Source organism: Littorina saxatilis, linkage group LG4, assembly GCF_037325665.1.
Source record: "Littorina saxatilis isolate snail1 linkage group LG4, US_GU_Lsax_2.0, whole genome shotgun sequence".
NCBI classification, from domain to species: Eukaryota; Metazoa; Mollusca; class Gastropoda; order Littorinimorpha; family Littorinidae; genus Littorina; species Littorina saxatilis.
Window position 1 is genome coordinate 69,859,476 of NC_090248.1, and position 12,773 is coordinate 69,872,248.

Sequence of the window (12,773 nt, forward strand, 5' to 3'; positions counted from 1 at the left end):
CTCCATTGATCGAAGTTTGTTTTTAATTTACATAGGCCTTTGTGGCTTTTCATTAGCCAGAAATTGTGCAAACTATGTCTTTTGTATGTCCGAGAATCGTAACTTTCCTTGCAAAGTGTGCAAAATTTAGGAGAATTTTTATCTTTTCCGATAAAAAGATCTTTTGAAGGGTAATTAAAAAAAGAGAGCTAGTCTGGAGGAAACAGTAGGGTGGGTAGGGCATTGGTAACAAGGAAGTTTTGTTTTCTTCCTAATGTGTGATATGAACAAGAAACAAACCATCTGCTGCTTTAGCTCCATGAACAGTCAAGAAAATTATAATTTCATTTTTTTCGACCCCACAGTGACCTTGAAATTTGACCAGGAGCAACCAGAATCAACACTGCCATGTATAGCAGTAATCAAACCCTGGTAGTGTGTGACGATACAAATACACTTCTGACACAAAAATAATAAAGAACTTTTGTCCAAAACCCTTTTGACAGAAACCAATTCTCTGTCTCTTTCTTTTCAAACTAAATTACATGAAAAACATGTGCACGATATAGATATATAGAGAACTGTGAACACACTTTACGCATTCAATGTATCTCAAGCTCAGCAGCAAGCATCAAATGATCCGACGGAAAATATTCTTCAGGCATCACACCACCAACCATGTCAAATGAAGACTTCAACACAGCGAAACCTACAGTCAAACAAAGCACCATCACTATCAAACAAAACAACAACAGATACACTGGAGAGAGTTTTCCCACACCAAGACACCTCAACAACCGGCCAGTCCAATGCCTCCCTGTCATGGTTGACTGCCTGATCAGCTTAGGATTACACAGACAACAAGTGCAGCCAAGCAAGAAGAAAGCATCACTTTGATCCATGCGTGAAGCAACCACAAGAATTTTGATGGCTGCGATTACGGCCAGAACCAACAGCAAGAAAAAGATCACACTGAAGGCACAGGCCAGCAAATAAACACCTGAAGAGCATTCGCTGCAGTCAGGCAACAGACATCTGTCAAAGGCCTCATTATTCATGCATACACCGCATCGACACGCGCCGTGCGGGCCGCAGTCATGTAGACAAGAAAATCCTGTGCCTCCCTGGAATGTGTCTCTGGCGACATGCAGAACTCGCCAGAAGCGGTGAAAGAGGATGTCTCTGGAATGTCTGGATTTGTACTGAGTTCCATCGCCATGCAGTTGTGTCTCTTCCACTGTGATGTCATTGGTGACCAAGATTCTGTCTGGGCGACTGGTCAGTCCTGGGGATGGCTGCAACAATATAAAGAGAAAATGATTTACAATTTTAATCAAAGGGTACATCTACATCTCATTTGAGGCACCTTGGTACTTTGCTTTTTGTACAGTGGAACCCCCATTTTAAGACCCCCCAATTAAAGACTCCCTCCTTGTTAAAGACCTTGTTTTCTCAGACTTTCTGTTCATAACCTCTGTAAAACTACCCCCATTTTCAGACTCCCTCCTTTTTAAGACCCTGTTTTTTTAAAATTCCTGGGGGTCTTAAAAGGGGGGTACCACTGTATCTATTTTCAAAATTGACCGTTTAGTGACTTGTGTTTTACGCTAAATCGGTTCCTCACACGGGGACCATTAGTCAAATAAAATTGACCGTTTAGTGACTTGTGTTTTACGCTAAATCGGTTCCTCACACGGGGACCATTAGCATTTGTCAAATAAAATGAATTTTCCCCGAGTTCCTGCTAATTAGGTCTTAATACAAACTATTACATTTCAAGACAATTAATTCAACCTTTCCCCTTGCAAAGCCCAACGCGCTAGTGGATCACCAGGTAAGCATATATACAAATCTTCATGCAATAGGACATCCGTCCTCTGCTCAGGTGAAATATGCGCTGCAAAAGAATGTGACCAACCTAGAAATCTAGCTGAGAAGCCAGGTCTTGCCAAAGTAAGGAATATTTTTTTGGGGGGAAAAGTTTGAATGGAGCTATCATTAACATCAAGGCCTCAAAAATTATTTCATGTCCATAATCACATGGTCTGATGGTCTCGAACTGATTTATGGAGAAATCTATGAAAAGACATCCCAAACTTCTGAGAAAAAAAAGAAACATGGAAGTACCAGAGGGTCAGGGGAATGAGCTTATAGTACAGCAGTATACCTCTGCTTGAAACCCTTTGAAACCCAGAGAAGTTTAGGTCCATACAGAAGGACAATGCTCATTACTTAGACTCATTGATTATACTTAGACTCATTGATTATACTTAGGCCAGACAACAACTTAAGGTAAAGTAACCATAGCGAGTTTTCCGAAATTGTAAACACTCAAACCTCGCAGCAAGCATTGCAATTGCATTGTAGGTTATACGAAAGTAAAAATGAATGTAAAAAGCCTGGTGTACAGTGGGTGTTTCCTACGAGTTCTCTTGGGGCTATAATGGGCGCTCTAGGAGGCCATAGCTTATAGTTATACAATACACGTACACCCAACAGTCCTACCATGTTGCTAAATGTAAATCCGGATGAGGTTTTATGAGTCATCTCCCATGCGTCGTGGAAAGCCTGTGCTGGTGCCTCAAACGCTCCCATCATGCGCATGCTGCATTCCTCCAGGTCATCCTCTGACTTCCTGTCTTTGTCCAGAAACAGACGTACTGGGTGGGAAAAGTCAGTGTATACATTGAAGTCTCCAGCAACCACAACATTTTTCAATCCATTTCCTGAAAAAAGACAAGAGGCGAAGCCTTCAAGGCTCACGTAAGAAATCGACAAACAGTAACACAAACTCAATCACTCCGTCACACACACACACACACACACACACACACACACACACACACACACACACACACACACACACACACACACACACACACACACACACACACACACACACACACACACACACACACACACACACACACACACACACACACACACACACACACACACACACACACACACACACACACACACACACACACACACACACACACACACACACACACACACACACACACACACACACACACACACACACACACACACACACACACACACACACACACACACACACACACACACACACACACACACACACACACACACACACACACACACACACACACACACACACACACACACACACACACACACACACACACACACACACACACACACACACACACACACACACACACACACACACACACACACACACACACACACACACACACACACACACACACACACACACACACACACACACACACACACACACACACACACACACACACACACACACACACACACACACACACACACACACACACACACACACACACACACACACACACACACACACACACACACACACACACACACACACACACACACACACACACACACACACACACACACACACACACACACACACACACACACACACACACACACACACACACACACACACACACACACAGTAAGCATAGGTGAAACTATGCAAGAAAGCGAGACCCTGGATCTGCCAAGAAGTCTCGGCCCGCTCACAATAACAATGACCGAGACTTTCAGTAATTCCTTTGCGTGACGTCTAACCCTCTTACGTCATAATGTGACGTCTTCAAATAGTTTCTATCACACACGTCGAACACTTTTGACCGAGACTGACGTAATCCATAGACTCGGAAATGTTAAAGTTTCTACCACAGACATACACACATACATACATACATACGCACGCACAGACAGACAAAGTTTATCATCGCATAGGCTACACTTACGTGAGCCAAAAAAGAAAATCAACCATTAATGGCATTATATATTCAAAATGACCAAAATAATCAACAAGTCGCGTAAGGCGAAAAAACAACATTTGGTCAAGCTGTCGTATTCACAGAAAGACACTGAACGTACTGTATTTTTTTTTTACCAAGACCGCATACTCGTAGCATCGTCAGTCCACCGCTCGTGGCAAAGGCAGTGAAATTGACTAGCCAGAATAGCGTGGTAGTGGTTACGCTGAGCAGAATAGCACGCTTTTCTGTATCTCTGTTCTTTTTAACTTTCTGAGCTTGTTTTTAAATCAAATATATAATATCTATATGTTTTTGGAATCAGGAACCGACAAGGAATCAGATGAAATTGTTTTTAAATCGATTTTGGAAATTTAATTTTAATCATAATTTTCATATTTTTAATTTTCAGAGCTTGTTTTAAATCCGAATAGAACATATTTATATGTTTTTTGAATCAGAAAATGATGAAAAATAAGATGCAATTATTTTTAGATCGTTTTATAAAAAAATAATTTTAATTACAATTTTCAGATTTTTAATGACCAAACTCATTAATTAATTTCTAAGCCTTCATGCCGAAATGCAATACCAAAGTCCGGCCTTCGTCGAAGATTACTTGGCCAAATATTCAATCAATTTAATTGAAAAATGAGGGTGTGACAGTGCCGCCTCAACTTTTACAAAAAGCCCGATATGACGTCATCAAAGACATTTATCAAAAAAATTATATCATACCCTGGAACTCTCATGTAAAGTTTCATGAAGATCGGTCCAGTAGTTTTCTCTGTACCGCTCTACACACACACACACATGCCATACACCACGACCCTCGTCTCGATTCCCCGTCTATGTTAAAACATTTAGTCAAAAAGCTGAAAAGCACTTGCCAGTAAAACAAGAAGGGCAAAGCCCATACGACTCACATGCTTGACCTTGACCTTTACATGACCTTGACCTTCAGGGTCAAGGTCAAATAACTAAACCTAGCAATGACATCATCCACTAAGAACTGCTTTACACATTTTTCCTACCAAAATACATTTGACCTTGACCCAAGGTCATGCAACACAAAGCTGTTAATTCAAGACATAGGAAGTACAATGGTGCTTATTGGCTCTTTCTACCATGAGATATGGTCACTTTTAGTGGTTCACTACCTTATTTTGGTCACATTTCATAAGGGTCAAAGTGACCTTGACCTTGATCATATGTGACCAAATGTGTCTCATGATGAAAGCATAACATGTGCCCCACATAATTTTTAAGTTTGAAACAGTTATCTTCCATAGTTCAGGGTCAAGGTCACTTCAAAATATGTATACAATCCAACTTTAAAAGACTCTTGCGACCTTGACGCAAGGTCAACCAAACTGGTGTCCAAAGATAGGGCTTACATTGCCCTGTATAGCATACTAAGGTTGCCATTCTCAATAACTTCAGAAAAAAATGCGAAAATGTGAAAAATGGTCATTTTTAAGACAACAATAACGGCCCCTGTGACCTTGAACTTGAAGTGAGGTCAAGTTGCAGCACATGTTTTTTGAGATCTTGTAACCATACACCATCCGGCCACATCAGGTGTTGATAGACTTAATAGTGTCCAAGAAATATCCAACGTTAAAGTTTTCTGGACGGACGCCGGGACGGACGCCGGGACGGACGGACGGACGGACGGACGGACGGACGGACGGACGGACGACTCGGGTGAGTACATAGACTCACTTTTGCTTCGCATGTGAGTCAAAAAACTGCTACACTATTCAGGCCTGACAAGCACAGCCTGAACACTTGTGATGTATTCTAAGCACTCCTAAAAGCAAAGAACTTCTGACAAGGTCAAGGGTCATTTGTTTTTTTTGTTGTTATTAAAACATTTCTGTCAATGATGGCTCATTTTCCAGACCCTGAAGATTTCAGCAATCAATCTTTTAGGAAAGAATATATGCAGTACTACAATGTAACAATAGACTAACTACATCACAATATACAATGTTCAGAAATAACTCTGTCAGGATTTTCAAGCGGTGTAGCAGTGTAAGTGCTCCAGACATCGAGGCACGCGTCAACATGTGGCCAAGCAACAAACACGCTTCTGGCCGGTGTAACGATGTCAGCTTTCTGCCTATGTTACCTTTCTGACTCTGTTACCTTTCTGACTCTGTTACCTGTCTGACTGTCACCTTTCTGACTCTTATCTTTCTGACCCTGTCACCTTTCTGACTCTGTTACCTCTCACTCTGTTACCTTTCTGACTCTGTTATCTTTCTGACTCTGTTATCTTTCTGACTCTGTTATCTTTCTGACCCTGTTATCTTTCTGACTCTGTTATCTTTCTGACTCTGTTACCTTTCTGACTGTTACCTGTTACCGTTCTGACTCTGTTACCTCTCACTCTGTTACCTTTCAGACTCAGTCACCTTTCTGACTGTTACCTCTCACTCTGTTACCTTTCTGACTCTGTTATCTTTCTGACCCTGTCACCTTTCTGACTCTGTTACCTCTCACTCTGTTACCTTTCTGACTCTGTTATCTTTCTGACTCTGTTATCTTTCTGACTCTGTTACCTTTCTGACTGTTACCTGTTACCATTCTGACTCTGTTACCTCTCACTCTGTTACCGTTCTGACTCTGTTACCTCTCACTCTGTTACCTTTCAGATTCAGTCACCTTTCTGACTCTGTTATCTTTCTGACCCTGTCACCTTTCTGACTCTGTTACCTCTCACTCTGTTACCTTTCTGACTCTGTTATCTTTCTGACTCTGTTATCTTTCTGACTCTGTTACCTTTCTGACTGTTACCTGTTATCATTCTGACTCTGTTACCTCTCACTCTGTTACCTTTCAGACTCTGTTATCTTTCTGACCCTGTCACCTTTCTGACTCTGTTACCTCTGACCCTTGTTACCTTTCTGCCTCTGTCACCTTACTGACTTACCTTTCTGACTGTTACCTTTCTGACTCTGTCACCTTTCTGACTCTGTCACCTTTCTGACTCTGTTACCTTTCTGACTCTGTCACCTTTCTGACTCTGTCACCTTTCTGACTCTGTCACCTTTCTGACACTGTTACCTTTCTGACTCTGTCACCTTTCTGACACTGTCACCTTTCTGACTTGGTATATACCCAAGACTGATTCAATGTCGTTTTCTGGTCAAATTAAATAAGTCAACTTATTTAAGAATGAAAAGCATGTCAGTTTCTTGCATGTGAAGGAAATTGGTAGTGAAATTTAATAGATTTCACCCCAAAATTTGATTTCTTCGAAAATGTGCACCGAGTGGTTATGTCCCTTGAATGAGAAGGGAAACATTTAAGGATGAATAAAATTTCTAAGTTTAAATGAACAAATTGGTTGGACAAATTTGACCCCATGAATGTAAAGTACCCAAGGTCGATCATCAGCAGGGGCGGACGAGGGGGGGGTTTCTGGGGTTTCCGGAAACCCCCCCCCAGCCAAAAAATAAAAATATTTTTGTGTGTTTTTTTGGGTTGAGTTTCAATTTTGTGGGTATTAATCAGTGACAAAATCTGCTGCCTGGAACTGGTAATGATCATCCTCAGAATGCACCAGCTTGCACCATTTTGCATCCTTTTTTTCAAAATTTTCCGGGGGGGCATGCCCCCGGACCCCCCTAGCAAGCTAGGCGCTTCGCGCCGTCGGCTCGGCGCTTCGCGCCTTCACACCCATATCTTCACAATATACTTTTGGAAACCCCCCCCATAAAATGAACTGATCCGCCCCTGATCAGTACTATTGAAGGGTGTTTTTTTGTTCAGTGTGGAGTTTATACAAGACCGGGATTCGAACTCACGACCTCCCGATTAGGAGGCCGACGTCTTACCACCACGCCACTGCGCCCGTCTATTCAAAACCAGTGAATTATAATACACAACCTGACTGTCCGTACATGTAATAACAATTGTATGTGAGAATAAACAAAAAACACAGAAAAGTGCAGGGAATGAAAAAACTTACGTTGAATAAATTTCAGGACTTCCAATGCATTCTGACACTGCTGCTGGCGTTGATAGGAAAAGTGCACAACAACAATATTCATTATTGCCGTGGAGTCCAGAATGATAGGCACGTGTAAGGCTATTCTCTGGTTGGCGTCAGATCCGTATTGTGGTTTGGACAGATGCTCGGCACGGACTTCTCCTGTACGCAGCTTACTCAGCACGGCAAGACCTGCCATGCACACAACAGAAAGTCTAGAGTATAACTTCTTCCTTCATGGGCTCAAACTCCCACGTTCACTCAAACTTTGCACAAGTGGGTTTTTACATGTATTACCGTTTTCATTCCGTCATTCAAGCAGCCATATGCCGCTTTCAGGGGAAGCATGCTTGGTATAGGTACATTTTCATGTTCCTATAACACACCAAACACTGTCATGGGTTACAGGATCTTTTCTGTGCGCAATTGGTCTTGTGCTTGCGTGTACCCCCGAAGGGGGTTAAGGCACTGGAAGGCCTGCACACAAGTTGACCTAGGAGATGGGAAAAGTCTCCTCCATTAAGCCACCAGGTACAGCCGGGGTTAACAACCCATGACCTTTCGCACAGAAGGCCCATGTTTTATCCACTAGGCCGCTGCGCCTGCCGTCCTTGTATATAAACACATAATGGTAAAGCCAAACAATATTGTTGTACAGTGTTTTTACCAATTTCAAAAGACAATAGGTTGGTTGGACCTGGATTGAACATGTCTGTAGGTCTAACTGGTCTGGTTTTGTTAGTGTAGTTACTAGTAGGACAACTGATGATCAGAAGACCTTCAACACGTCAAAGCGATTGGTCCGTTGACCCATGAAGACCTTCAACACGTCAAAGCGATTGGTCCGTTGACCCATGAAGACCTTCAACACGTCAAAGCGATTGGTCCGTTGACCCATGAAGACCTTCAACACGTCAAAGCGATTGGTCCGTTGACCCATGAAGACCTTCAACACGTCAAAGCGATTGGTCCGTTGACCCATGATGGGCCACACCCATGCGGTATGACCAAGGTATGTATGACCAAGGTATGACCAAGGTATGACCAAGGTATGAGAACAACACTGGTTGTCACAAATTATGTTTGCACACACTAAGAAATATAATAATAAGATGCATAAATGCCAATGGAAATGTTCTAACCAAAATGATACGTGAACCGATGCAAGACAAAAGGCAGGACAAAAAGTGCCAACAAAATCAAATAGTCTACACAGAAACATGTACTCTGTGTGTATGGTTGTGTGCGTGTGTGTGTTAATGTGTGTGTGTTAATCTGCATGTGTATTAACTCATTGCCTCCCAGGTACGGATATATCCGTACACACAGTCCCTTCAGTCGCATCCTGTAACGTCGATCTAACGCCTGCATTCCATCGTGTTGATACAGTTTCTACACAGTTACTACAATTCTGAGTGACCTACTGCAGCACAGCTGGTCTCGGATAAAAAATAACTTGGTCAACATAGGTGGGGTAGAAAGTGTTAATTGTGACTGTTCAATGTGTTCATGCATGTGTGATCTTTCTATCCAATTTTCCCCTTCCTTTTTATCGTTTTCTATACCTTCCCCTTCCCAGCCTGTCCAGTATGAGTCACTTGGTTTGGTGACCTTATCGGCCAGACGAGTAAAAGCCCATTGGAATTTGGGCAACAATCGTTGAAGGAACAAAGCCTGTGACCAGCTCCTGTCGCCATGGATACGCACTTCTTGCAGTAACAGCACATCGCAGCCTGCCTGGTTGACCTAAAACAGAACCAGTGGAGCGTACAGCAACATCAGATCTTAAAATCATGCGGATACAGCTGTTGTTCATCACAAGATCAGGCAAAGAAAAAAATCAATGTTTCTGATTCCCCGACTGACCATATTTTTTTCCTCTTGACCCTTTCCTTAGAAATTGTCAATGTCATCCAAAGCAAACATTTTTTCTCCCCTCTCTTTCCTAGTACCGCTGATCAAACTTGAGGCCCCATATTCATGCTGATGGGTTCTAATCGTAAATTAATAATATTATAAAAAATAAAATGGTGGCTTTAATTTTGAAATTTCCTTTAGTGCAAAATCTTGTTTCAGTGCATTCATTAAAGGGACAAATTGGACATGTATATGCTTTTCTTGCTTGTTCCTTTCAGTGATTAACTCTCTTGTACTATTTTTGTGTGGCTGGTTGTAAGATCCTAGCTTTGTAATATTTAATGATGGACTGCATGAATGACAGAATGTGATGTGTAATTGTTTGGTGTGTTTACAAATGGTTGTATATAGTTTTAACTGAAGAATTGCATATAAATAGCATTATGCAAACACCAAACTAAAATTCAACAAAGTACTTTTTCTTTCAATTCATCTACAATGTACTAGGGTTACTTCGACAGGCTAATTCTGGCCAAGTCCACTGCTGCCATAAAGTAAACAAAATGTAATGTACGTAATTATGATCCTGCAGCACCAGGGGCCAGTTTCATAAGATAGCAGTGAACCGACTGACAGTCGATCGACTGCCCAGTCGATGGACAGTGGTTGATCGCCGGGTCACCAAAAAGCGCGTTTCATGAGCAAATCACCGTCACCCGCGGACAACCGCAGTCGACCGACTGTACAGTAATCCGAATGGCCAAGTCGAGGGCTAAATTTAGCAACATTACCACTTCCGTTTGCTCATTCGCACGTGGAAATGGCCGATTTCGAAGAAAAAACAAGTCTCGGCCCGCTCAAAATAACAATGACCGAGACTTTCAGTAATTCCTTCGCGTGACCCTCTTACACCATAATGTGACGTCTTCAAGACATAACCCTGACTTGTCTCCTGGATTACTGCGTCATGATAGATACATTTCGAAGAACAATCACAAGGTTTGGCTCACAATCCAAAAAAGTTTGAGCATTCTGCCATTGACTGTGCGGATAATTACATTTATTTTCGGTTTACCGCAGTAACTGAGTAAGCCGACCACAGTGTTGGGGGGAGAGCATCACCGTGTTTGGCCGACTTCCGGTGAGACGACCCGCAGTCGGCCGACTGAAATTTTGTTCGTGAAACCCGATAAGGTCGGATTACTGTGGATCTCTCTGACAACTGCAGTTGGTGGACTGTGTTTCTGGCTTATGAAACTGGCCCCTGTCTTCCCCATTTTCTGGGTCTGGATTTCAACAAGGTGGATGTCGTGGGATACATCAGAGGATCCGATAAAGAGTTATATGTACTTATTTTAATTCATGATTTAGAGTTTGCTTTATTTTGGAGTTATTTCTTTCAATCCAGGTTTCCCAATTGCTTTGTTTCCGGCCGATATATGTGGAGCACGTGATGCGCACAAAAAATATTGGCGGTCTAGTGTCGTCTGCGCAATGATCGCGGCGGCTTTCCTGACCGCCAAGGACGACCGCGCACGTTGTGAGACGTCAATCGTTAGACCTCAATACCAAAAGTGTTAATATTCTCTAATTTCTAAGGCTAACAGTAACACTACAGGTAACGTAATTAAAGGTGTACCATGTTGGCAATGTACTGCATTCGGATTTCCCAACTGAACATGACATTCCACAAGTTGTAAGTGCACACGGTGACATGATGAGTCCCACATGATATCTGTACCACAGACACAGTTAGAGCAAGTAAAGCAAAACGATGAAAGCAAAAGTTTCTCGGGGAGTTTCGCAGACAGGGCATGAAGGCAGAAGCTAACACGACAAAAATGACATGGAGCGTTTGGAACGAAATGAGAATGCGACCGTTTGACGCCCAGAGTGACGTCCCCTGACCTACCGTCTTTTCGCTGGAACACCTTCCAGAATGATGCATTCACGGCGTTGTTTTTACTACTCCACACTTTGGAGTTGTTTTATTCCTTGAAAACTGTTTCTGACTGCTCCCCTGTTAAATACGAGCATCAAGTTTTACCGTTACGCGCAGTATTTGTGTGAAACAGTTCACCAGATACATTCGGTCAAATATGGCTGACTTTCAGATTTTCACAGACAGCCACGCAAAATCCATACTGGCAACGATGAACAATTTACGTAAAACCAACACTTTATGTGACGTGACTTTAAGTGTACAAGGACAGAAGTTTTCTGCGCACAGGATCGTGCTAGCTGCATGCAGTGACTATTTTTGTGCCATGTTTACCAATGAAGTAAGTGTGCAGGAAGCGTCGTCTGCTACGGGTAGTCTTTCACGCTGTTACTGGAGAGATATATATACGTGTACAAGACGTGTGTGTACGTGTACCAGTACGTGTAGCTATGACGTCTCGCGTCCTGGAAATTTGGTCCAGATTCTCCACAACTAGAACTGAACCACGCGCAGCAGACAGCCTGTTACTATTACTATTAGTATTACTATTATAATTCGCAGACAGTCACTTTATGAAAGAAAGCCCATCCAAACTTATATCTAATACTTTTCACTGCTGTGGTTTGTGTATATATGTAACAGGTATGTGCGTGAAAGTGATGTAGAATTACAATTATGTGGAGAATTACATGATTCCCTCTGACCTAATTCATGTGCAGAAATGCCTTCTCTTTTTGGTGTGAACAAATCCACCCACATTTACCGTGTATTTTCTGAAAACAGCACACTGAAATCCGCTAGTGATTATCCAATGCCTGTTCATGTTAGTTCACTATCCAGGTTTCCCAATTGCTTTGTTTCCGGCTGATTTATGTGGAGCACGTGATGCGCACAAAACATATTGGCGGTTTAGAAGTGTCGTCTGCGCAATGATCGCAGCGGCTTTCTTGACCGCCAAGGACGACCGCGCACGTTGTGAGACGTCATTCGTTAGACCTCAATACTAATATTGTACAGGCGGAGAACAATTAGAATGAAACGCATTCGTCTTTAGCACAACCACTCTCTGGAATACATTTTACACGTCACGACATGTAGAACTTGGAAAATGTGGTACATAAAAGCTAGCTCGATTTGATGACGTTACACGTACAGGGAGCGTCACAGCTACACATACAGGTTCCCGTCTTGGCTA

At 42.4% G+C, this 12,773-nt stretch overlaps 2 protein-coding genes across 4 annotated transcripts in view; one reads left to right on the forward strand and one right to left on the reverse strand.

Moving 5' to 3' along the window:
* Positions 1–11,584, reverse strand: LOC138965504 (uncharacterized). 2 transcript variants are annotated; one of them, XM_070337684.1, is made up of 5 exons: positions 11,276–11,584; positions 9,345–9,525; positions 7,759–7,971; positions 2,485–2,639; positions 1–1,274 (listed from the first exon to the last, which is right to left on the reverse strand). In XM_070337684.1, the coding sequence occupies exons 1-5, from the start codon at positions 11,582–11,584 to the stop codon at positions 582–584; spliced, it is 1,551 nt and encodes a 516-aa protein (XP_070193785.1). In that variant the 3' UTR covers positions 1–581. The 2 variants fall into 2 exon arrangements, with proteins under 2 accessions (XP_070193785.1, XP_070193784.1); XM_070337683.1 differs by having other exon boundaries at positions 2,485–2,705.
* Positions 11,525–12,773, forward strand: part of LOC138965503 (kelch-like protein 12) — a 19,352-nt gene continuing 18,103 nt past the window's right edge. Inside the window, exon 1 of one of the 2 annotated variants that reach the window (XM_070337682.1) lies at positions 11,525–11,918. In XM_070337682.1, the coding sequence (XP_070193783.1) occupies positions 11,736–11,918 (183 nt within the window). In that variant the 5' untranslated portion in view covers positions 11,525–11,735. The remainder of the gene's footprint in view (positions 11,919–12,773) is intronic. The other variant, XM_070337681.1, reaches the window with a different exon arrangement.